The sequence below is a fragment of the Talpa europaea genome (genome assembly GCF_964194135.1).
Source record: "Talpa europaea genome assembly, chromosome: 12".
NCBI classification, from domain to species: Eukaryota; Metazoa; Chordata; class Mammalia; order Eulipotyphla; family Talpidae; genus Talpa; species Talpa europaea.
Window position 1 is genome coordinate 50,648,900 of NC_140079.1, and position 26,951 is coordinate 50,675,850.

A 26,951-nucleotide genomic window follows, 5' to 3' on the forward strand; every position below is an offset into this window, starting at 1 on the left:
TAACCTACTAGAGTTAGGGTAGAAGGGTGTATATAAATTCAGAATTTCTAATCTCTTTGAAGATGGCAAAACAATGCTAGCTAATATCAGCCAGGGGGAAAAAATGCAAATTAGAAGATCTGAAGGATAGTCCAAACTTTTTTCTTCCAAGTAATATGGTAACCTTACTGGAAGATAGCAAATTGTCTGAAAGAGTCGTTAAGTGTCCTTTTAGCAGGTAAAAGAACGCCTAGCCCAGCCAGAGCCGCAAACACTATAGACCAGCCAGTCCTGGAGACCAGGCTTTCCAGAATCCTCAAATGCAACAGGCCTGCTCCCTGGCTCACCACCTCTGTAAGGAGCCAGTCATGAAATTATTTCTTTGCTTTACTTCGAATGATTCTTTAATTGTCGATTAATGAGAGGTGATAAATGGCAGCTCTTAAATTGCCTGTTTCAATGACCAGATAGGAATTATTTTTAATTAGCACTTCAGTTGTCTATATGTAAACGATGCTCTCTGATGCACTTAAGGGCCTTTTGAAAGCAGTTGCTTTTCTTAATTCTGTTAAGGATTGCTAAGCACTCTAGTTTGCCATGCTATTCGTGTTCTCTATGAGAAGTCTCTTGCTAAGTAGAGATAACTTCCAGCCTTTGAGGAATAATCCAATTTTCCTGGCCATCTTTTTGACGAGGGCATTTACCAAATTTAGAATAAATCACAGGGCAGTGAGTTTCCCAAGGTGAACCAGCCAGTGTCCACACAAGAAGGCGTTTTCATGGATTTCACCCAAGTCTCTACCCTTCTTAAAGAGGCAGGTAGATGTGTCCCCTTCCCCCACCCTCCCACCACTTTCCATGCTGCAGGGGTGGGGAGTGGGGAGGACACCTGTAAATCTTGCTCAACAACTTTGATCAGGACTGCAGGTGGATCACAGCGTGTATTCCATGACAGATGAAGACAGAACTTGGCATCCAAGGATAAATGGATGTGAGTTAGTTAAAGGACATGATCGGATCACACCCTTAACCCAAATACTACAATCAAAGTGTTTTCTCTCCTAAATCCTTGAAATTACTCCCTGAAAAGTAACTTTGGGTTCCAAAGTCTGACTTTGACTATTGAATACACATTTTTAAGATTTCTTTAAATGTAACACCATGGAGTTTTCCCCCTTAGTTTCTTTTTTGAAAAATCATTAAGAATCACTTTTCCACTACCAGAAGACTTTTAGGGGTTTTCTTTTCTTTTTTTTTAGTCTTATCCCAGAATAGTAGTTTCAGAGTTGCCATATGAAAAAGGACCTGTGTATTTTATATGCTGTTCAGAGCTATTTCCAAGAACAAACCAAGTGATTTTAGAAAGTCAGTATGTATAGTAGCTCAGAGGGTTTCATGTGGAGCAGGAAAAACCACTTCATCTTAGTTCTCCGAAAGCTGTCAGGTGTTCTAAGCATAAGCAATATAATTATCTTGGACTAAAGAATGGAAAGAAAAAAAATTCATTTAACTCAGTAATTTTCAAGTAGGTAAGTGATTCTTCTAACAAAATGGTATTGGGGGCTCACCTCCACCTGTAAACTGTAGTGAAGGGTAACAGCTCCCCTTGAGCTATAGGAATGTTCCCCTAAACTTGGATGAACTTCACAGCATCAACTCACACCGCTCTCTGTATAGTTTATCCACCAGCACAAATTCTTCCTTTTGCATAGCAGGGCACTAACAGCTGCATAAAATATCAGCAGGATTTATATATATCATTCCTACTCTGAACTGCTCTCTACGAAGGAGAGTAGCCACGTATGAGGCGGTAAGGGAACAACCAGGGTAACGCAGTAATGTCTTCGTGATTGTGATTTGTCGATTCAATTCAAGTTCCTCAATTTCAGCATACACAGCTGATTCTTCTTCAAGTCCTTTTAAGGAACAAGTATTAAAGCACTGCAAACTTATCAGAGCTGCAGTTAATAATCTTTGTTCATTCAAAAAAAAACATAAGCATCTACTACTAACATTTTCTGTAGAACAACGCATGATTGTAAAGCAATCACCTTTTTAGACCACTACTAAATGTTCAGAGAAGGATATAGATTTACACTCTGGTTGAATTCCTATTGTATGTATTTTTTATTTTGGGGTTGGTGGAAAGAGGGGGTCTTTTACCTATCATTTGGCCTTTGGTGTGTTGAACTCTATCACATTTTCTATTTTAGACTGAGCAATTCAGCATGTGTGCTGTGTACTTTCTAACCTGCCTAATCCTATATGTTCCCTGCATTGTGATTTATTAACAAGTACTTGGGTCATTTAGCTTAATTGTGGAGCAAGGGAGTTAGGACTAAGATTTCCTGATTGCTAATGTTTTAGTTCCACTAATTCGATTTTGTGCTTCCTTTAGCTCACAGATTCTATTAACTACTTGCCGGTCTTTCCATCGTCAATAATGCTCTAGCGACGCTGCCACCTTCTTTGGGTTTAACACCTATATTTTATTATCTCTTAATTGAGTTCTCGGACATGCAAGTGGAAAAGAAAACAAGTGGATGATCAATGCCTCTGAAGAAATTAGAATTCACTGTACATATAAAAATATCTTATTTTAAATTTCTCCTGCAGCACAATATTATGTTGGTTCACAGTTACCAGACTGATGTTCAAAAGATCTTAATTAAAATTTCCCAGCTTACCCCAACCCATTGCAGCCCATGCCTGCAAATTGAACTCCAAATGAACAAAAGCCCGAAAATTGTTCAACAGCACCCCCTAGCATACATAATTCTAGACTGCCAGACAAGGAAATAACTTCTAGTTGTCATTTCCTCTGTAAAAAGTGGATTATTTACATGTCTGGTTATATTGGCACATCCTTCACATTATTCCTGAGTTGATGTCTGAAGGTAACTGTAAACAGCATAGCATAATCTGGTAGCGTGATTTCTTGTGCAAATATTTTCAAAATGATTTTACTTTAACTCTGGCTGCCTTCTATTCATTGTGTCTGCTTTGGTTGGCTGGTTTAAGGGGACTTGTTTTTCCTTTAGAATAATTCATGTAGGAATGAGAAAGCAGAGCTGGGGAAGGTTCCTGAAGTAGGTGGTGGGAGTGCACAAAGTAGACCTAGCATGTTTGACTGTCTGCGGTGAGTGTTAAGAGCTTGCTTTCTGGAGCTGGACTTTTGGGATGGGCAGGCTCATTAACCACTCTGTGACTTAGTTTCCTCCTCTGTTAAGTGGGTTGATAATAGCAGTACCTACCTCACAGACCTCTTACAGTTAATATACACAAAGCCCATAGAAACTGCTCGGTGGTGCTTGGCAGGTGTCATTATTTCCACTGGTGCTTGGATGTAGTCACAGCTGACAGCGTGGGCTCTGACGGAAGCCGGGGTCAAACCCCCTGAGAGACCTTGGGCTGAAAGTAGGTCTCCTCATCGTTCAATGGGAATCACAACAACTCTGTGCACGGTTGTGGACAGTGTGAACAAAGTACCCAAACTAGACTGGGTAGAACAGGGAGCCATGGCTGTTACCCTTTACATCCTTCTGCAACACCAATTAAACAACAGTCTCTCCCCCCATGGCAGAGCAGACCTCTCCTGACTTGCCCGCTGCACCCCTTAGTAGTGTATTTCGGTCAGTCCGCCTGTTCTGTTTCCCACTCTGTCTCTGGTGGGTCCTCTCACCCCCCGCACCTCTGGCCTGTACCCCCGTTCTTGTGTGCATAAATAAATAGATCTTTGAAAAAATGAAAAAGCACTTTCCAGAATAATAATCCTCCTCTGAGCTCAAGAGCTGAAGTAACACATCACCATTCAGTTGCTGGAAAGTAGAGAGTGAAACTGAATTAGGAAATCAAAGAAAGTCAGTTCAGGGCAGAATGAACAGGAGCGTCGGGTTTCACTCACACCAGATATTTCTGGAAATGGAATTGAAGGTGGGTTAAAAACAAGACAATTTAGCAAAAGCTGACTTTAAAAGTAGACTCCAGAGTCCTCTTCTTCATTCCTTGCAATCACATGCTGTTGAGGGCAAAGATGCGAGCCCGATATTGGGGCTTTTAAGGGAAAGTCTGCTTTCTTAATGCCCAGCTCCCTGTTTGTCTTTTCGGCTGACACCCAGGATGCTGCTGGCACAAGTTTCCAATTCTCCAAGATGAAGGTGAAGAGGATCTTTTCAGAGCTCCTTACCACCCCAGGTCTGCAGACCCAGGGGCACCACCCATGGAGCCCATGACCTCCCCAAAGCACAAATCCACACACCTGGCCTGTGTGCACTGGGCTTCCAGGGCCTAGTGCTCCCTCTTCACTTAATAGCCAGCCCGGGAGCACCACACCAGGCATCCTGAGCCAGGCTGATAGCGGTGTGCACAGTGAGACATGCTGTCTGCAGCTCAGGCCTCCTGGGTATATTTCCTTAGGTTTTAAAATTCATTCATTGCATCTTTCTAGCATGTTCCAAGCATACCCTGCATTTCTTCTCAGGTAGATCTAGCACACAGCTAGTGCTCGGTAAAGGTTAGCAAATGCCATTACTCACTCAGCCCTCACAGGACAGAGCAAGCCACCTTCCCCAGGTTTTGCCTACTTCTTACAGGGCACACAGGCCAGAATGAGAAGGTGTCCTGAACATCCAGCTGTTGTTACAAGTCTGCCACTTATGGACGTTCCAGAGAGAGGGAGGAGCCCCCGATCAAAGAACAGGTTCTCAGTTCAGCCACCAACAATATGACCTTTGTCAAATCCTTTAGTCTTGTAGAAAAAGAAGGGTCTAGTCCAGGCCATTGTTCCAGTTACCTTCTTCGCTCTCAAACACCCATGTTGGGCTCTAAGAGAGCAGGAGGATCAGGACAAAAAGAGTTCAGGACAAGTCTCTGAGGTTGACCTGATCACTCTACCAAAAGTGTATCTATAATAACAGTAAACGTATTCATGTTAACAAATAACATACCATGAAAGTAAATAATAACGAAGAGTTACTGACTAGCTGCATGATCGAGGTGCATGCATTATCTTATTTCATCTCATTTAATGAGATACTAGTGCTTTATGAGAGCCAGTTATCCCCATCTTGCAGAAAAAGCAACTCTGAAGATTTGAGTTTCATGCAAAATTCACAGAGAGTAAGTGACACTGGTTTTTGAAGATCTGGCCACCTGCAGCCCAACTTCTCGCCACGCTGCCATGCACCTCATTTCTGAGCAAGGGCAAGTGAGTGCATTAGGCACCTTCAGGTCCCCTAACTTCTCTTGACTGCTTGCAGGTTCAGTCTGATTTTATCACTTTTCACCAGAAAGTGATAGTTTTCCCATGAAAAGTGGACTGGCATGGGCATCCCTTGTTCATCTCACAAAGTTTGTTTCGAGTTCTCCGAGTAGTGGGCATGTGAAAGACTTTGCATGTGTGAAATGGCACTTTGTTCGGTCCTGTCAACACAGACCTTAGTAAGTGTGCAGCGCAGCCAAACCTGCAGACACTGTTGTTCAGAGGATGCTGTGTGGCACCAACTGTCCTTTGAGATGGCCCACTGTGTAAACTACAAGTAAATATTTTAACAGACCTCTGCACATTAATCTATTTATTGTGTAATGTTGTTTTTTGGAGCATGTAAAAAAAAAAAGGAGAGAACATTTGGTAGATTTGATGAAGCAAACAGGAAAATCTTTTAAAAGAAGCTGGGAGATGCAGCGGCTGGAGGTCAGCGCCTCCCTCATTTCCTGTGCATTTTTTTACCTTGGGCAAAATATTCATCAAATGAAATTCACCATTTTTACCATTTTTCAGTAAGCAGTGCAGTGATTCACATTTTTGTGCAACCATCACCACCATCTGTCTCTAGAACTTTGTCATCTTCCCAAAGTGAAACTCTGTCCTGTTAAATACTAACCCTCTCCCACCTCCCCCAACTTGCCCTACTCTAGGCTGCTGTGCATTTCATGGAAGTTCTTACATGATGCGATCAGTATAGTAATTAAAGAGTGACAGTTGATATGTATTACCACTATTACCCGAAAAGTTTGTGGTGAAATATTTCACAGGTATTTAAAGTGAAATGACATGTGTTCCTTTCTTTTCCCTCCATGAAATAAGTTAAAACATTTAAGAATCTTGGAGTTCATATAAAAATTTCTTAAAAGTGGCTTGCCCACGTTCTTAGACAAATGTTATTCCTTGCTCACTTCTCCTGGAGACCTAAATCACAGCGTTAGTGAGAGTGCAGCCAAAGCACCATTGCTCCTTCCCTGGGGTACGCTCGTCCTTGAGCCACAGCTCCAAGTGCCCTCCTAAGAGCCTCATGTCCTGTTGGTGCCCAACTTCATGTCCCAAGTAGGATTTTTTCAGTTGTTCTTTTTTTTTTTTTTTTTGAGGCAACATTGATTTATAACATTGTGTGTGATTCAGAGGCGTAGGATCACCTCTTCTCAGATGCAAGTCCTCCTCATAGTACACCCTCCACCAAGGTACCCACCCATGTCACTGCCCCCCCCCCCCCGCACTGGATCTTCCCTCTCTTGTAGCCTCGATTCCACAGTCAGATCTCTAGGGTTTGTTATTAGTTTGGTTTTATCTGACGCTTTGTTTTGTTTCTCTATATTCCACATCTGAATGAAACCACCTGCTATTTGTCTTTCTTCTTCTGATTTGCTTAGCATAATCCTCTCTCATTATACCCATGTTGTTCCAAATAGCAAGGGTTCTTTTTTCTACCTGAGCAGTATTCCATTGTGTCTTTATACTACATTTTTCTAATCCAATCCTCTGTCCTAGAACACTTAAGTTGTTTCCATAGTTTGGCTCTTGTACATAGTGCTACAATTAATATAGATAGGTGTGCCTATATCCCTTTGAGTTAGTGATTTTGCATTCTTTGGATAGATACCTAGAAGTGGATTTGGTGGATCATATAGTAGATCTATGTTTTCCATAGGGGTTGGACCAGTCCACATTCCAAGTGTGATTAATGTTCCTGAACAGTGCAACAAGTAATAGCAGACAGGTGTTCATGCATTCCTCAATCAGATCTTTATGGAGTGTCTACCACTGTCACCTACCATGCACAAACACAAATAAGGCACTACTCTTGTCTTTAGGGGACTCACTGTTATGTTGAAGTATTTAAAACAATCTGTAGTAAGAAGAGACAGATGTCTAAACAGAGAAGCTGAGGAGCAGGACAGAAATCTATACCAAGGTCAGTGTTCAAAAAAGCGGTGTAACTGGGATCAAGTGGGCGCGTCCTGGTGTTTTCCTGTCCCTTCTTCACAAGGTAGATGGTGTGTACTCTGCTGCTGCGGCTCCAGCAGCTCCAGTTCATGGTCTCTGGTGGACTTGAACTTGACTAGATGATACAGAAACCCTGGAGCAGGTAGTGGTTCCTTTATTTGGACAAAGAGACAGCAGTGTCCGTTCCCTCTTGTCTCCATCTTCATCCTCAGCAGTCATGAAATGGAAGTGTGAGAACTTTGTAGAGCAGGCTTGAAAGTCCAGTTGTACACAGATTAGCTGAAATCTGTTACGTGCTTCACATTTTGGAAGGTGGGACTTTTCTTTGGAAACTTAAATAAGGATGCATTCATCATTTCCAGATTACAGTGTTTTCCAAAAATTCTAGATAGACAACTGGAAACAATAGATCTGACAGGGGAAATGGAGTTACTGACAAGTCCTCATCCTGATAAAAACTGAACTTAGTGCAGCATTTTTTTTGGAGATTGAGTGACAAAACAGTAAAGCCAGGAATGGAAAAGCTCTCACTGTCATCCATACAGAGAGGCCACACATTGTGGAGAGGACCAGGGCATAGCCACTGTCAGAGGACCTGAGCCTTGGGGAAGCCAAGAATTTAGCTCCCCAGAACCCAATTTCTAGAAAGCAACATGAAGATACTCCACCCAAAACCTTCCCCTGGACTGATGTGTGTCTCAAAGCATAAACAAAGACTCAGAAATGGCAAAGCTAAAACAAAGTCACATGTATGTGTATATGTGTGTGTGTGTGTGTATGGATGTGTATATGTATATATACATGCGCGCGCACATGCGCACACACACACACACACACACACTCTCTCTCTCTGTCATTAATTCCTAACATCTCTTCTTTTGTACCACTCCTTTCCAATACCCATTTCTTAGATTAGGGGATAAGGAGAATCTCTATAAGGTCAGACGAAGCATTGTTTTCCAAATGTGGTCAGTGAAGCCTGGCCTGGCAGTCACTTGCTATGGCCTGGGAATTGCAGTAGCTATTTTTCAGCAATGTTGTGGGGGGAGGGGTGTTTTCAGGGTTCTTACCTGTGTCTTTATATTGTGTGACACTTCCAGGTATTGGCATTTAAGGGGAAAGTGTAAAATTTTGTGGCCTACTCTTACTCCCACCCTCTTTATTCAGAGTTGACTTCTTTGTGTGTGAGCTCAGTCTTTTTTTTTTTTCAGGTATTATTTACATATTTTTCACATCTTTCATTTTTGTACATTTGATTTCTCCTCAGAGTTGACTTTAGAAAGCAAAACATTTATTGAAAGTGATGCAAATGCCAAGTTGTTATCCCCGTTTGGCCAATAACTCCCTGACCTGGATTAATTTACAAAATATCCCAGAACTGTCTATGGCCACACTACCCTGAATTTGCCTGATCATGTCTGATCTTGGAAACTAAGCAGTGTTGGGCATGGGTAGTGCTTGGGGGCGAGACAAAATATCTCAGAGCCTCTGTGTCTTTCATGATGTTTGTGAATGCTAACCTGTATAGTTGTGAGTATTAAATGATTAAAAGCTATTAATAATAACAGCAATAATAATAAAACATTAAATATGTTTTATCATACTAATATTTAATATTAAGTATACTAAATAAAAAATGTTTTAAAACAACAATAATAGTAAAAGCTGACATCTACTGGGCTCTTACCACATGGCAGGGCCCGTGCTTGGCCTTTTGTGGGTACTGATTTAATTAATGCTACAAGCCGTGGTGTGCAGAAACACCATCAATGACAGCTATTGTTTTTTATTGCAGTTACTGTTTTGCAATTATAAGAGACCACAGAAATCAAAAGCTGTGTTTATTTATTGTCAGATTATCGTGGGAGCATCAGCTAAATGTGTGAGGCCTCTTGTACGAAACAAATTAAGCATAATTGTCTCTGTTTGCTAAGAGTTTAGCTGCTGTAACAATAAGTCTGAGACAGAATGTGGGGAAAGGAGAGAGAACATGTAGATGGACAAATACTCCAGCATATATACATGTTGGTTTCTGTTTTGTTGCCCTCAGCATGTTTTATACTAAATGACAAGTAGACAGCAGATGTAGAATTCACACATTTGTGTCATTTTATCCCATTTGAGACAAGGGTAAATCTCTATCTTTTATATTAAGTTTTATCAGGAAAGGAGATTTTGACCAAAGATTCCTTTTAAATCATCTTAGCATAGCAAGAGTTTTTATGTCAATAGAATATGGCAGAATACAAGCGAGGTTGTTTTGTTTTGTTTTGTTTTTAATTAAGCCTTCCAAAAAGTGGATTCTGCCTTATGTTCAAGTCTCATGCTTCAGAGCACTCTCATTTAATTTGAACACAGAGTTTAGGAGAGACATTAGCCTAAAATTCTGATTTTAGTGATGGTTCACTTTAGATGCCTTCTGACAGAATCAGTTTTGTTTCTAAATGAGAAAAAAAAATTAATCTAGTCATTATTTTTGTGTATCTTCAAAAACAGCCTCTTAAGGAATAATCCAGTAAGTAGTGAACAGTGTGGAGACCACTGCTGCTAAAAGGCTATTTGTGGTTTGGAATGAATTCTCCAGTATAGCAACCTACAAAAATTCAAACTGCATTTTATTTCACACATATCAGAAGATGCATAGGCCTGGGAAATGTTCAAAGACTCAAAATTGTAGTGACTCTGATTGTGAAACACTCATGTCAGGCATCTGAGAAGTTTAAATAAATTGCTTCAAGAAATGTGAGTGTGGGCAAAGTCACGTTTCTAAATTAATATGATTTTTTGCATGATAAGTGATTTAAAATACATGAATGTAGCAGAATGGATAAACTGTGCATTATCTGTAGTCACCTGGAGGTTTCAAACACACCCCTAAAGAACCATATAAATTTGCCCAGTCATGTTTCTGAGGTGACTGGGCAAGTTTTCTTCTCTTTAGAATAATAGAAAACGCCTTATATTGGGCTGTTGGAAAAGTCATGATGTATTTTTTTCTATGTATTTTATGCAAAAATGTGTCATAACTTTTCCGACAACGCAATATTAGGCCTGTACATTTCATTGAAATTCATAAATATGTATTTTAAAATATTTTTGTTAAATAGTTGTATATTTTGCTAAATCATTGCCAGTTCCACCTTTCATTTTGTTTTTTTGTTGTTGTTGTTGTTTTGTTTTGAGTTTTGTTTGTTTGATGCCTTTTATTCAGGAAAAGATTTTCCTTGAAGTTGAGAGGCAAAGAAGGGAAAAGATCATACATTCAGAAATCATAAGGTAGACTCAGTAAATGAGGCTTATTGTATCATTAGTCCCTATTTGTAAAAGTAAATCATCATTTCCTCTCACTGCTGATGGGAAGAGGTTGTAGAGGGTCTAGAAACAGCAGATGTGGACCATTCCCTCTGCTCCTACTTTGTCTCCCAGAGAAGCTGACCCAGTGGTGGGGGCGGGGTGGGGGGTTGGTGGGGAAGGCAGGGGGTGGTGGGGGGCAGGCACACCCCTGTCACGCATCAGCAGGAAGTGCTCACTCAGCTGCCTGTTGGGAATGTACACCAGATTGGAGGGCAAATGAGAGTAAGGGTCAGGATGGAAACTTTCCTAGCCAGCTTCTAAAAGGCTGAAAAGATGAGACATGCATGGCAAAAAAAAAAACAAAAACAAAACAAAAAAACATTTAAAGCATTTCAGGATCTGTGTGCAAAGTTTACAATGAAGATATTCTGGCGGCATATTTCTCCAAAAAGGGGGAGAAAAGCACAGTGCTTACTCTTTATTGCCTAAATACCATATTTCAATTTTAAAGAGCCTTTTCAACCCACATGCTAGCTACAGCCAGTCTTTTCCTAGCCCTGGGCTAAAAAGTACACCAATAATGGAACAACGCCAAATTTGATTATTGGCTGTCAAGATCGTGTGTAGAAATCTAGTGATGGGCTCCACTTTGTAAAATAGTCCTACCGTGACAGAACTGATGCTTGTATCAGCTCAAAAGCCTGGGGGCACTATTAAAACATTGACTTCCCATCATTTCCTCTCACTTCTGATGGGAAGAGGTTGCAGAGGGTCTAGAAACAAGTGAATGGGGAGGGAGCTTAATGTAGAATTAGCCAGTACTAATCATATTAGTGCTAGAAGCAATAATAAATGAAAAAAGAAATGAGTTCTCTTCCACCAGTCAAAATCTGACAACTTCTGTAAGTGAAAACATAAAAAAATTTTAAAACATAGTTTTAAAAAAACATGAAAGTCATCAAACATGCAACTTTAAATATATATTAAATGCGTACATTTAATAGCTATGCACAGTAATAAAACAAATTTAATACAGAGAACTCCAGAACTGTAAAATAATAAAGGTATGGGGTTTTTTTTTAAGAAAATGTCTATTTGTTTATTTTGTAGAAGAACTGGGGTGCATGTCAGAGGTGCAGGGGTTGAGAGGATTCACCAGAGATCCAGTGGGGAGCAGAACAGGCAGTTTTGAGACAGGAGAGGTCTGCTGCACCATATATGGTGGAACTCAGGCTGTCATGGTGATAGCACTGAGACTTAAGCCCTAGGCCACCAGGGAGGCCCCTATAGGTGTGTTGTTTTAAGTCATGAAATTCATGTTAATTTGCTACAGCATCATAGGAAAATGCTACAACAGATTTTCTGGACACACACAAGTTTAGAATTAAAAGAGAACTGTGGGTGTCCAGCCAGTTCAGCAAGGATTAGAGTCTGATTTGGGGCTTACCTACCCAGCTCAGCGAGCTTGACCAAAAAAAGGGTTCTGGTAAGAAAAATGGGATGGTTTAAATTTTTGTTTTTAGTTTTGGCATTTGGCATTTCTGACTTAGTGAAGAAAACTGGTCAAGATCCTGGTTCATAATAGGAAAAGTTTTTCAATTCTACACAGCTGGTGACTTCATATTTGTTAAGATAGTAAAGACTTAGTGGGTGATGCATTTCTTTGTTCTAATATTACATTAACTTTGATCAAATATACTTTCATTTTTTTTCTTTTTTTTTTAAAGATCTATCCATTTATGCATACAAGAGCTGGGGCACAGGCCAGAGATGCAGGGGGTGAGAGGATTCACCAGAGACAGTGGGGATTAGAACAGGCAGACCTACTGAAATGCACTGCTGAGGGGAGCAGCGGGCAAGACAGAAGAGGTCTGCTGCGCCATGCAGGCCATTCCCCTGCTGGCTGGGGATCGAACTCACGCTGCAGAAGCTGTGGACCGCCCCATAGTGCAGTGCTCAACCCCTTGCACCACCAGGGAGGCTCTATACTTTCATTTTTCTGGCTATGTTTTTACCCACCTGAAAAAATAAATATAGCTTAGACTGTGCTTGTGTGTGTGTGTGTGTGTGTGTGTGTGTGTGTGTGTGTGTATACACTAGTCACCTCTTAAATACAATCTTCTGGGCTGGCCCAGGAAAAGTAAATGACATTCCTCTCCACATTACCAACCCAGAAGCAATTCAGGGAACCTCACAGAACAACAGCTTCCTGAGTTCCTGAGACTCCATGAGACAACCCAGGCAAAGAAGTAAAAGGGAACAAGAAATTTCATCCCTTGCTGGTGGGGACCATTCTCTGTCAGTTTCCTGAACACATTCTGTTACTTCCTTCAAAGTTAAATAAATTAAATTGGAGGGATTTTTTTTTTAAGAAGTTATCAGTTCCTCTTACTATTCCCACTTTCCCCCTGGCTGATGCCTCTAGGATTGGGGAGCAACAGCAGAGATGCAGTTAGTTTGACTGTCTTTGCCATCAGAGCAACAAGAAAAGAACCAGGGGTTTACTCTACTGACAAGTGGGTTCTGTGCATAAAGAAAGAAAATTATCACGAGCAATAGAGAAAGTTTTTTTGATTTGTTATTTCAATAAACTTGTCACTACCTGACATTAGTTTACAAACATTTTTGGGAACTGAATGCTTTTTCCCCCACAATTGATAGAGCCCCTAAATATAAATCAGTTCAAGGGGGTGTGTGGCTCTGGTGGGCTCCATGTTGTCCCTCCAGGCAGCTCAGCAGAACCCTGGAGCTTAGTTTGAAAGTTGCTCTGTGGAAGGACGAAAGGGAGGACCTAAAATGGGGCATCCTAAGCAGGAAAGTATCTATTCTCTGAAATGGAAGTTCCCAATTTTTTTTTTTTTTTTGAGGTAAGAATCACCTGGGACTCTTGTTCAAGGTGCAGATTCCAGGGCCTCAATCCCTCTTAAGAAGTCTTGAATGGAACCTAGAAATCTGTGTTTTAACAAGCAACCCAGATGATTCTGAGAACAACGTGTATGGCTCATGAGAAGCACCACGTTACAAGCTGCCTGCTGAGGATCCTTTCAGTGGCTTTGTCTTTGTTCCTCTTGGTCCCAGTCTAATTAGAGCACTTAGTTTATAAGATCAACTACCATTGAAATAGATTTTTTCTTGCCTAAGCAAACAATATTCTACTTACCATTTCTGTCACCTCCCATTTTGATTCTCTTTTCCTATCCCTGGAACACACAGACATGCATGACCCTCACCTGCTCTGTTGCATCAACTTCATCTGAGCTGCTTCAAATATTGAACCAAAGTTCCCACTGCTCCCACTAACCTCTTGATTTTGTTTGTTTTCTGGTTTCTTTTTTCTTCCCTAAGGCATATTCTTTAACTTTCCCTTTTCCAACAAACAAATGCCAAAGTCAATGCTAAATGATGTTTATGTGCTTATATAAAGCTGGCTTCTTTATGCAAATATAGCTAAACAGTAAGCATAGAAATGCTGCCATGTAGCAAAGCACTAGGTATTCAGGAACATAAAAAGAAATAAAAGAACAAGTCTAAGTAAGTCACATTTTTTTTATCTAGAGCCTACAGTGAGTCACCACTAGCAGGCAATGGTCAGAAAGACAACACTGGGTGTTGGTAAGGATTTGGACAAACTGGACCTATCATGTACTGCTGGTGGGAATATAAAATGGTATAGCCACGTTGGAAAGCACTTTGGTGATGTCTTTAATCATTAAATATAAATCTAGCAATTCTGCTCCTAGGAATCTACCCAAGAGAAATGTAACCATAGGTGCACACAAAGACTTTCCACATGGATTATAGTAATAATTGAATAATTTTTTAGATTTACCAATACCATTTAATCATACATTTTTAATGGAATGTTATGGAATATAAATTTTATATCCACAAGGCAGTTAAATATTTTTTTAGATAAGGCATAGAGCATAATTAAGCAACCAAGAGTTCTTTTCCTTTGCAAAAGAAAGCATGACACTGTAGTCATTGTGGCCCAGGGACCCCTGGAGGCCCTTGAGGTAATTTTTCTAATAACACTAAGAAGCTGTTTGCCTTTTTCACTGTGTCCAGATTTGCACTGACAGTGCAAAAGCAGCAGTAGGTAAAACTTCTGATGCCGTAAATCAATGTAGGGACACCAAACCTTAATGGTTATTGTGTCATTTGCCACCACATACATCAAAGTAGAAGAATGCATTCCTTTTTCGCTTCCCAGTGTAAGCACTAAAAAATGGCCTAATTTGATTGAGTTTTGTGCCTGTCTTTTTAACAATCTGTGTGATGATTTCTTCTGATGCCCAAATGAGATGGTTCTCCAGGGGACAGCACCTCTACAGCTGGTGGCCACACACTGGACTACCAGTGGTAGTTTATGGAACACCATCTCTAGAAAAAAAAGGTCTGACAGATACATTATGGATAATCAGACTTGTCATCAAAGAAAACAATTGACTTGCTAGTGATAAAATTCAAACTGGAAGCCAAAATTCGGATTTTGAAAACTGGTATCCATGACCATGACCTTGACAGTTTTAGTCAAGATTTTTCTGGTGAAGCACAGTGGACTATGGTGGTGGACCACAGGTGCTTCGTTGGTGAGAGAGCTGCAGTTATTCCACCCGAGGGGGGATTCCTAAACTGTCAAAACACTAACAGGAATGTAACACAGTGGTACCTCAACAACAATTTAAAAAATTAAAAAGAATTTTCTGATGAGATTGATGGTGATTTTAACAAATATGATTGTTTTCACTTTGTATAATGAAATGTATCAACATTCGGAGAGTATAGGTAAAGGGAGTCTTGATGCTAGAAAGTTTAAGAACTACTGACAAGTGGCTAATAGCCTAGACCCTGGGGCCATTTTGCTTGGGTTCAAATCCTGACTCACTTATTACTTGTTACCTCAGTGTTTCATCCCTCTAAGCCTCTACTTCCTCATCTGTCAAGTGAGGATAATAATGGTACTTGTGTCAGAGAGGTGCTGTGGACATAAAAATGAGTTAATATGTAAATCTGTACTGACTTCTAGTAAATGGTCAGTGAGTAGTTGTTAATGACCTTGGTTCATGGTAATCTGTAAAAACACATACATTATGAAAATACAGTACATAGTAATCTTTATGTAATTAAATGTCCTTTCTGTTGTCCTCCTTTTGCCTCTGCCTTACCTCTGGGCCTCTCTCTTCCTGGAAGTGCACACATGTACATGATGTCCTGGGGGTGACATGTCCTTTCTCATGGGCCCAGATGTCCTGATCATCCGTATTGTTTGGGGTGGGGGGAGTTCTTTCTTAGCAAGTGCAATGTTTTTAAGGAAGATTGGTGAGGCAATGTACAATTTAGTAAATTTAATATAAACCGAATACCATTGAATATCATTTGTAGTCTTAAAATTAAAAGTCATTGTCATGCCTCAGCAATATTTAAAATAATGGCATATCATTTGAGTTCAAAGAGTGAGAAATTATGTAAGTAGAGGAAGAGTTAAAGGTTCTTTCACATCAAGTATGTCCATTTTCAATGTTTAATTGAAGCAGACATAAAATTTAAGGGAAAATAATGACTAACTTGCGGGGGAGTGGAGGGACCTACATCTTCACTCTCACAGGGAGACCACCTTTAAGCTATTTTTGTCTCTGCTGAAAAGAAGTCCATCATTGGCTGACCTCATTCATTCATTCTACCAATGTTTGATGACTGCCTCCATGATGGGCGTGGCTCCCAGCAGGCACGGTGGCCCCGTGGTACAGAGATCGCTGGCTCTGCCTTGCTGGAATTACTGTCACATGTCACTTAATGGTACATCGGGTAGATGGACCACACCAGTTCCAGAAGGTTCTGCCATCTAGCTTAGGAGTGTAGTAGATTGTACCCTCTAGGTTTATGCAACTATTCTCAATGACTTTCACACAACAACAGAATCACCTAACAGCGCATCTCTTGGAACATAGCCTCTTCATCAAGCCATCATAACTGTGATGCAGTTTCCTAATTACTCCCACCTGCTTTGTGAAAAATAAGCTCATCCCACTATTGTTAGATTAGCTCATGTTTGTGGTAAAGTCAACCAAAACATAGCAGTCATTGGGCTTACATTGAATTAAATGGCTTCCACTGTCCTAAGAAAATTTGCACTAAATAGAGTTCATTTGAGGATCAGTGTTTTCTGTGTCATTCCACATCACTGCATGTGGTGAGAATGGCAGGTTGGCCCAGAGGAGCTTTTATTCCTTGCTACACTTCAGGTCCTTTGAGTGTATAGAGTCACTTAGTTTTCCCTTTCATTTTAAGGACTTATTCTATGAACAATTTATAAAGCACCTTGAGTATTTTTTTTAAATATAATATCTGTAAAAATAGAGAGAAGCAATATTACTGAGATAGTATGATTACTGATTGATATATCAGTATTTTCAGATTTGAGGGTATTCCACTGTGGCTAGGATACTCAGAATAAGACAGGTTATTCACTTAAAAAGCCAAAACAGTGCTCCTTGAATACACACTAGTATTGAATTTAAATCAATTCAATGTGAATTGTGTTATTTTTAGCCATGTTCTTCTCCCTGTTACTCCAAGGGCCCTGTGCAAACTTCATCTCTCAGTAGCTGCAGTGTCTTTCACAGATAAAATGCACTGAAGCCACTTAACCTAGACAAGTACACAGTAGCTGTGATTGAACCACTGCTGTTCTTTTTGACTCTAGAGCCCTCTTTGATTTTCTTTGATTTTCTTGCTAATTTCAGCAACTCCACCCAAAAAACTTTAGTTGCACATAGCTTGCCAAACAGTGTCAGAGCAGTTATAAAGCTAGTTTCTCTTTTCATGACCGTGTTCCCTGTTAAAATGCCTGGCAGGTTCTGCCTGTCCTGCGTAACAGCTTTGCAAGGACTTTTGTCCTTGTGAAGAAGTAACCAACTGTGGAGGATCTCAAACAGATCCAATATTTCTGTAATGAAATTCATGACATTGCTTTTCCCCTCTCATATTTCTTTATTGAATTAAAACTAGAGAAGAGTGAAGAAATAATACAGATTAATGTCTGAAGCATTCAACATTTGGTTAGTGAAAACATGAGCTACCCAAGGTCATATCTCCTATAAATCATAAGCCTAAGTCCTTTACATTTTCAACATCAACTTGCTATTTTAATGTCATATGTAATGGTTTTCAAAACACTTCCTCTACATCTGCTCATATTAACATTAATATCAGAAATACTGTTCATGATATAATTTAATTGCTCGTCTGATCTTGTCTTTTATGTGTGTGTGTTTATGTGTTGCAGGAAAAAAGTGCCAGTTCAAATGTAAGACTTAAAACTAATAAAGAGATTCCCGGATTAGTCCATCAACCCAGAGCAAAGTAAGTCCTAGTTCCCATTTTCCTTATACTTTTTTAAAAAATAAAACTGTTTTCAGGGTAAGTCTCATTTTGCACACCATGTAATCAAGATATAAAACTGTAGTAGCTGGAACAATGTGGTATGGTCTGATGAAACAGAATAGAGACCCCAAAACAGCCCACAATGGATGACAGGGCAGACATTTCAGATAAGTTAGAAGAAAATAAAAAGGAATAACTTTATGATGGCGGGGGAGGGAAGAACTTTGAATTAGTCACCAGGGATGCAGAACCTTAAGTAAAGTGATTCATTCATATGACTGCATTAAGAACTTCTGTGTATCAAAATAAACTGTAAGAAAGTAAACATCTACAAAAATAATGGAATATGCTTGCAACACATATAATTGACAGTTGTTGGATTCCATAATAAAGTACTCCAACAAATCAATCAGTAAAAGACAAATCACTCATTCAAAAAGAGACTAAAGAAATGAACAGTCATTTGACTGAAGAGGAAGCATAAATAGCAAATATGTGAAAAAGTAAGTCATTTCACACTAGAAAACTGGAGAAAATTTAGAAAAAAGACAAAAGATTGACCAGCATGTGGAACCATACTCAACCTTAACCCCTGCTAATGGGAATATAAATTGCCACAATGACTTTGAAAAAGACTTTGCAGTATTTATTAAAATTGTTCCTAGGCATACATTCCCCCAGCAACTCCACTCTCAGATGTTGTAGAGTTTCTTATACATGTGCACCAGCAGACCTATTTTGAAATGTCCTTAGCATTGTTTATATGAGTTCTTGAATCTCTTAAAGCTGAAACTGAAATGTCCATCAAAAATATTTAGGTTAACAAAAATGTAGCATCTTCTAGTGATAGTAATACTACATGAATGACCTATAGCTACATGAGGAGAAAGGAGTCTCATGAATTTAAGATTGCAGCAGTAGAGTAAGTAGCAGTGTGCCAACATAAAGTTTTGATGACATAAAATTTAAAAATAGAACTAAGCAACATTTTGTACACTGTGTGTGTGTGTTTTCACTATTCCTACAATAAAACAAAGACAAACAAGGAAATGAAAAGGCATTAAATTCAGAGAGGTGGTTCTTTTGGACTGGATATTTCCTAAGCTGAGTGGTGATTAGTTGGATCTTCTTTTAATTACTATTTTTCTAAAATATACAAATACCATCATGTTTTCTCTGTGTTAGATATTCCACAGTTAAAAATGTAAAGAGAATAATGAGTAGCTTTCTAGATGATGCTAGAACTGAATCTACCTTGTACTTTGTATAACTTTGAAACTATCTTTGTGTAAATTTGAAGCCTCTTCAGAGAGGCTCTGTTAACCAGAGACAGCAAATCTCTATTTTGGTGTTCCACCTAAATATAGTATATATTTATAAATTCACCTTATTTACATTATATAAAATATAAAATGTAATATAAATATACATAATATAAATAAATTAGTACATGTGACACAGACACCTCCCCCCCAAATAAATTTGACTACTACATACATATAGTTGTAACCCCATAAATCAAATCATATGCGAAAGTTACATTATCTCTGGTTATTCCTGTGAAACTGAGACAGACATAATCTGGCTTAGAAACATGTCAGCCTGGACCACTGACTGTGGACCTATCCACCGGCTTATGGATTTAGGATTCCTGGGTGTGGAGAGGTATGAATGACCTCAGTGATTTAATTTTTCACTTTCAAAGAACACCGGACATTTTAAAATACACTTACAGTATCAGGATAATGTTACAACTGATTCTTGCCCCTTAGGTGTTAGGTTTCTATCACAACCTCCTGAGTCCACTTCACTGCTAATCACTTTTATCCACACTAACTTTATCTGCCTTCGAGGACAGCTCTCTGATGGCACTACCACATCACCTTTTCATCCAAGCATTTGATCTGTGCTATTATCAAATGTTTCTCTTATCTCTGAGTTCTAAGGAGAAACTGTATTAAAGGAGAAATTCCTTTTTTTTCCTGTAAGACTGAATATTCACTTAACTCTGACACGCTGAACAACATGTCCTGCAGAATGCGGATGCTGGAGTTTTCAGAGCAAGCGGTTAAGTTGGCTCGTGTGTTTTCATAAAAAGTATAAAGAAAATCCCATCTACCACCAAGCAGCATGCTTGTGTGTATGTGTGTGTGAGAGTGTGTGTGTGTGTGTGTATTTTAAATGATAAGTCAGAATAATGGAGGTGTGACTTTCAACCAGGAAATCTTTCTGGAGAGCCAGGAAAAGTTTCATTTTTCCTTCTTGCTAGCATACAGGATTAAAGGACCTATCATTTCTTGAGTAGTTGTATAAGAAAATGAGGCTTTTTTCCCCATGAGTGCAAGGAAAGTACAACGCCATAAAGGCAGGTACTCCTCTTGCCTGTTGTATCACTGATTCAACAGGTAGAGCCATGTGTACTGACTCATACTCTCAGACCTCAGGTCTTTGTCAGCTTTCTCAAAGAAAAATAGAGGTGAAAAATCCTGCCTTATAAACTAGTGATCAAATAAAATAGCGCATGCTGAGTGCCGACCACTGTGTCTGACACTTGGTAAGAATGCCTTAGTGATGAGAAACAAGAGAAATGCCCATTCTCGGGAAATTCGGTGAATGACCTGCACTGAGGCACGCAGTGGGTCTGAGCAGAGAGGACAAATGCGGGCCGCAGCGCACCGTGAGGGGCCCAGCGATGTGATGGGAGAGGAAGAGACAAGTCCTGATAGGTTATAGAGCATCGTGCGCCCTTTATAAATTAAGAACAACTAAAGTAATCTGCTTTTTAAGCACAAATAGAAATGCACTGAAGCTCCAAAAGGGAAAGGGAGGCCTAATGGTTCTGTCTTGGCCAGGGTAGACACATTGCATGGGTAGGAGGTGAGTTGGCTCCAGACTGACATCAAGGCCCCAGCTTTTGGTGTTGGTTTTGGTTTCATGGGATTTTAAAAGACAAAATCATGAACTAATTAAATAACAGTGAGCCGTGCATGTACTACTAGCAAGGGATTGTCACAAAGTTAGGATGAGAGTCCATTCACTTCCCTGAGGTTCTGTTGAACAATAATAATGATCGATATGAAGAAATATCTGTTCAGGGTCTCCCGGTGGCACAGGGGTTAAAGTCTCAGCACTATGAAGCGATCTGCAGCCATTGCAGCTTGAGTTTGATCCCATCCAGGGAGCTGACCCACATGGTGCAGCAGACCTCTCCTGTCTTGCCCGCTGCTCCCCCTCAGAAGTGTATTGCAGTAGATCCATCAGTTCTGCTCCCCACTCTGTCTCTGGTGAACCCTCTCACCCCCCAACACACACACTTCTGGCCTATACCCCAGTTCTTGTATGCATAAATAAATAAAAGTAAATCTTATTTTAAAAATCTGTGTTTATACTAAGATTTTCCAGGAACCCACCTATCTATAATTAGATAACTGAATTCCATCTTGGCAGGTGACATGTGAGGGGATTAGGACCTTGCCTTCCCATACTTTGATGGCTTAGGTTTTTATTATTTGGAAATTTTTTTTAGTCACTGAAAATGAAGGCTGCTAAGATTTCAGCTCGAAAGCCCATTTTTCCCATTTTGCCTTGTTTCGTTTGATTACTTTCATTAAGATGTCATAGTGTTGTCATCCCTGGCCCTATGAGGCTGAGACACAGAAAGAAAAGTCTTTGGTGACTCAGGATTAACCCCCCAGAGCTTGGGAAGTGCCCAGGGACCCTGGTGTCCTCCCAGATTGAGTCATGGAGAGAAATAGGACTTATTGAAATTGTTACATGAAATTAGTTAAATCTAGCACCAATATACAGACTCTTATTAAAGATCTTTAGCATCAAGCATTCATCATTTATAAACAAAAGCATCTGATACCTGAGAAAACTCAGAGAAGAAGGACTGGCGTCCTCTCTGACAAGAGGAGATGAGAGAAGGTACTTCAAAGCAGGCAGAGGACAACCTGGTGATGAAGGCCTTCTGCCTTAATGAGAGCCGGGCTGCCCACCTCAGAGACCCCGGGGATCTCAGTGTCAGAGAAGGAGGGTCACTACATTTTCAGATTAGGGAAGTGGCTCCTCCTCACTGAGCGAAAGTTAAGAAATGTCTCTGGAAGACCGTCTATTTTAAAGAGCATAAAGTTTAGACAGGTTTGCATCCACAGTAGCTCAAATAAAAAAGTGGCACTTTCAGGGCCTCCCCTGGTAGCGCAGCAGTTGAGCTCTGGGCTGCAAGGCTGCCAGCAGCCTCTGCAGCGCCGGTTCGTTCCCTGGCCGTCGGCGAGGGTCCCACAAAAAAAAAAAAAAAAAAAAAAAAAAAAAAAAAAAAAAAACCACTGGCAGTTTCAGAAGTGAAACCATGAAGAATCTGGGAAAACTCAGCCACGCAGAATGACTTTTCTGTCCAGCCAGAAACAGAGGAAACCATTTAATGTATTTTCATCCTCACAATTCTGCCCTGCCTTGCTAACCTGCCACAAGAGACGGCCTGTTACTGAAACAGAACATGAACTTAATTTCAATGATCATATCAAGGTCGGAAAATACCTGTTAAAGTACTTTCGAACTGTGAGAGCTGATTGCTGGTGTCAGGTATTTTTCATTGCTTTCCTTTTACATCCAAGCTGATGTCATTGCTCCTGGATTTTAGATCTTGGTTTTACACACGGGGAAACTTCCTCTGACTCCCTTTATCTGTCAAGGGCAGCCTGGAGGGTTTGGGATCCCTTGTGCACTCCCTGTGATCCCTAAAAGGATGAGGTGTGATGCCAAGGGGGGATGTTACTCAGGCATTCACCACTCCAGACTTGAAGGGAAGAAGTTTCTCCATATCTACCACACTGACAGCAACTGAAAGAAACACTGGACACTGGGGCTCTCATCCCAGCATCCTAAACCTCCTGGGGGCCTCCCAGGAGCCCCATAACCACTTGCCAAGGAGAAACTACACTCATGGACCATATTACCACTGAGGCCCCTTCCTCCCACCTTGCCCATCTGTAACTTTTCTCCACACACCAATCTCATTTCATGCCCCCACCACTATGTTTGCTGTCTATGACATGGGACAAGCAGACAGATGAAGCAGGTGCTGCTCAGACAGACTCCCTGACTACTCCCACATTCCAGTGCAATTTCAGCTCCAAAGACATGTATTACCCTCGCCAACGCAGGTGTTCAGGGGCAATGTCAAGTTCAGCTCATCCGCTCCCCCCACCACACCTACACAGTCAGCTGAATGCTGCACTGATGCCGACAACCTTTATAGAATACACATTTCCATATAATAACCAGGATACATTTTCTTTTTATGGTTACACACGGGGTGGAAATAAAGCCACATGTGACTTGCTGACACTTTTCTTTTTTCTTGAAATCACAAATGTGTACCTGAAGAAAAAAAGTAACAGAAACATCACTGTAAGTACATGTGTGCATTGAAAGGAAATTGTATCCCTTAGGTCACAGGCCCTGGAAGACTATTACAAATGAGGGAATGACATTTAGTCCCTAATATAACTCCAAATTATTTCTGTGGAAATGTCTTCAGTAAACTAACCTGCCCCAAAGTTCCGAGACTGGGCATTTTCCATTTGAGGGAGTCACACTTCAAAAAGCAGCAAAATACACCCTTACCTACTCTTTATTTTCCAGCATGCACATCTCTGAAAGCCAACAAGAATTCTTCAGGATGCTGGATGAAAAAATTGAAAAGGTAAGAAATAAAATAAATTCACATCTTTCAAGGGAAATGAGTCAATTGTCTTATATTTTAGGGGAACAAAATTCCAGTTTCTGTTTTTCAAAGCTGTTCTTGTGAAGGGAAGAATAGAGGGTTAAAATGAAAATCTTGCTCCCTGAAAAAAATAAAAAGAATGTGGCCATGAAACTGTCTAGTGCATAATAGAGGATCCTGAGAGTGTAAAGTCAGATGAGACTGGGTCTTCTCTCACTGGTGGTGTCTGCAGTGATGCTGCACTGACCTCACGCTGCCAGTAGGAAGGCCCTGGACACCAGCCAGAACTCACCCAGGCCACTCCATGCCCGGCACTGCTCTAAATGCCACACAGACCTCTGCCCGGGCTGCGGCCTGCACGTCTCCAGAGCAGTGGCCAGGAAGCAAGTCTTCTCTGCAATTCACAGACAATGAAGCTGAGCCTAGGGATACTTGAGGAGCCTGCATGGCTTTGCAAGGCGAATCGTGGTCAAGTTGGAACTGTAGCCCACATCTGTCTGACTCCAAAGAGAGTGTCGATTGCCTCTCAAGGAGTGTGTGGATTGCAGCAAAACGCAAAATGGATCACTTTCTCCTTTTTTTTTGTTTGTTTTTTGGTTACCTTTTAAACATCCTTGTTTATTTTTTTCACAGTATAGGATTTCTCCCATCAGGTGTGGTCACCTTAGTTTTCCCATCACCAAAGTCCTCACAGTCCTGCATACTCCACTGAGCTCTCCTCCCCCTTCCCCCAACCCCCTTCTCCACTCTACTCCTCTCCTTCCCCCTCCCCTCCCCTCCTGAGTGTCTCAGATATAGGTCCACCTTTAAGGGTCAGTCTTACTGTTTGCCTGAGATCCTTTGTTTGGTTTCTCTAATCCCATGTATAAGTGAAACCATCAAGTAGTTCTCTCTCTCCTGGCTACTTTGCTTAGAAAAATCTCTTCCAGTTCTATCCATGTCACTGCAGATGGCAACAATTGATCTGTTTAAATAGTTTAGTATTCCTGTGTGTGTGTGTATGTGTGTGTGTGTATCTCACATCTTCATGATCCATTCCTCTGTTTTGGGGGCATTTAGGTTGTTTCGATTTCTTGGCTATTGTAAACAGTGCTGCTGTAAACATAGGAGTGCAGGTTTCCTTTTGAATTAGAGTTTTAGTGCTCTTTGGGTAGATTCCTAGGAGTGGAATCACTGGATCATATGGTAAATTCATTTTTAGTCTTTCAAGGAATCCCCACACTTCTTTCTGTGGGGCTGGACCAGTCTATATTCCCACCAAAAGTGTAATAGTGTTCCTTTTTCTCCACACCCTTGTTAGTACTTGTTTGTGATTTTGTTTGTTTGTTTGTTTTTTGCCATAGGCCATTCTCACAGCTGTGAGGTGGCATCTCATTGTCGTTTTGATTTGTATTTCCCTAATGACAAGTGATGTGAGCTATATAGAAGGTTCTTTTGTGTATGTGTGTCTGTTGGCCATCTGCAATATCTTCTTTGTAGAAGTGCCTATTAAGCTCTTTTGCCCATTTTTTGGATTGGGTTGTTTGTTTTCATTTTGTTGATTGTATAAGTGCTTTGTAGATGTTTGATATTAACCCCTTATCCACCCCTTATGGTATGCAAATATTTTCTCCCATCTAACAGGTTATCTCTTTGTTTTGAGCACTGTCTCTTTCACTGTACAGAAAATTTTTAGTTTGATATGAGCCCAGATGTTTATTTACCCCTTAATTTTCTTCTTGCTGGCAATGAGTCCAGAAAGATATTTCTGAGGTTTATGTCATGGAGTATTTTGCTTATGTTTTCTTCTATGTATGTAATGATTTCAGGTCTTATATCCAAGTGTCTTATCCATTTTAAGTTGATTTTCATGTATGTTGTGAGATGGTGGTCTAACTTCATTCTTTTGCATGTTATAGTCCAATTTTTGCAGCAGTTTACTGAAGAGACTTTCATTGTTCCAGTGCATATGTTTTTTCCTTTCTCATATATTAGTTACCTGTAAGTGTGTGGTTTTACTTCTGGGCTCACAATTCTAGTCCATTCATCTGTTTTGTGTCAATACTGTGCTGTTTTAATTATTATGGCTTTATAATATAGTTTGAAGTCCAGAAATGTAATACCTCCATTTTTTCTCCTTTTTCATCAAGAGAGCTTTGCCTATTCTGGGATTTCTATGGTTCCATATAAATTTCAGTAATCTTTGTTCTATTTCTTTGAAGAATGCCATTGGGATTTTTATTAGGATTGAATTGAACCTTTTAATTACTTTAGGCAGGATGGCCATTTTAACAGTATTGATTTTTCTAATCCATGATCAGAGAGGATATCTTCCCCTTGCTATTTCTTTTTCTATTAACAATGTTTTATAGTTTTCCTTGTAATGGATCTTCACCTGCTTTGTTAGGTTTTTTCTCAGGTATTTAATTTTTTTCTGATGAGATTGTAAATGGGATAGCTTTACTAATTTCTTCTTCCATTTCATTATTTGTATGTAGGAAAAAAACTGATTTTTGTGTGATTTTGTATCCTGCCCATTTGTTAAACTGGTTTATTATTTAAGTTAGTTTTTCCAGCCAGTCTTTGGGGTTCTCTATGTATATTATCATATTGTCTGCAAATCCCCTTTTGCTTTTGCATCCAGGGTATAGAGTTTACTGTATTTAGCTCCACAAAATCAAAGTTTATAACTTGATCATTATTGGATGCAGTCTTCCCTGGACAAAGAAGCACTTGTACAGTCAACATAAACAACCTTCCCACAATTAAATACATTTATATTCAAAGACAAATTGTTATATATATAGTCTGGACATGTGCCCAGTTACAGGTTTCTAGGTAATATTCTCTTCTCTCTGGGCCACACTTTCCTGTGTATGCCCGCTTATCTGAAGTTCATCCTACTGAATATTATAAATACTCCATCCTGTTTATCATTTAAACACAAGGCCTCCAAAAATTAAAATACTCTTTTTAAATACATATGTTTGGCTTGATGTAATCTTCCCATAGTTTATATCACCAAAACTGGAGTTTGGATTCTAATGAAATTATGTTCCTGACTTCTCACCATTGTTTAATATTCCTTTGGTCCAAGCTAGCATTGAGGACAACCATAAATACCACTCAAATCTATTTTTTTGGGTTTCATAGAATTGATTTTTCAAAAATCAAACTCATTTGTAGTTTCATACTGAGAATTGGTGTCCTTCTGGGAAGCCTTTGGTTTTGAGGTTTATCTCTCTCAGAAATGACCAAGAATTCCTTTTTTATTTCCTAAATCAATAGGAAGCAAAATTGTCTGTACCTGTGGCAATTTAAACTCACTTTTCCATGATCAGTCTTTTATATTTATTGAGTGTCCAAAGG

At 39.9% G+C, this 26,951-nt stretch overlaps 1 protein-coding gene across 1 annotated transcript in view; it reads left to right on the forward strand.

Annotated features, from left to right (window-relative positions):
* The window catches only part of LOC311180935 (uncharacterized protein C1orf21), a gene marked incomplete at both ends in the record, with an annotated part of 142,934 nt that overhangs the window by 99,941 nt on the left and 16,042 nt on the right, over nucleotides 1-26,951 (forward strand). The window contains 2 exons of the mRNA XM_084249032.1: nucleotides 17,781-17,857; nucleotides 23,522-23,582. Coding sequence (XP_084105158.1) covers nucleotides 17,781-17,857; nucleotides 23,522-23,582 — 138 coding nt within the window. The remainder of the gene's footprint in view (nucleotides 1-17,780; nucleotides 17,858-23,521; nucleotides 23,583-26,951) is intronic.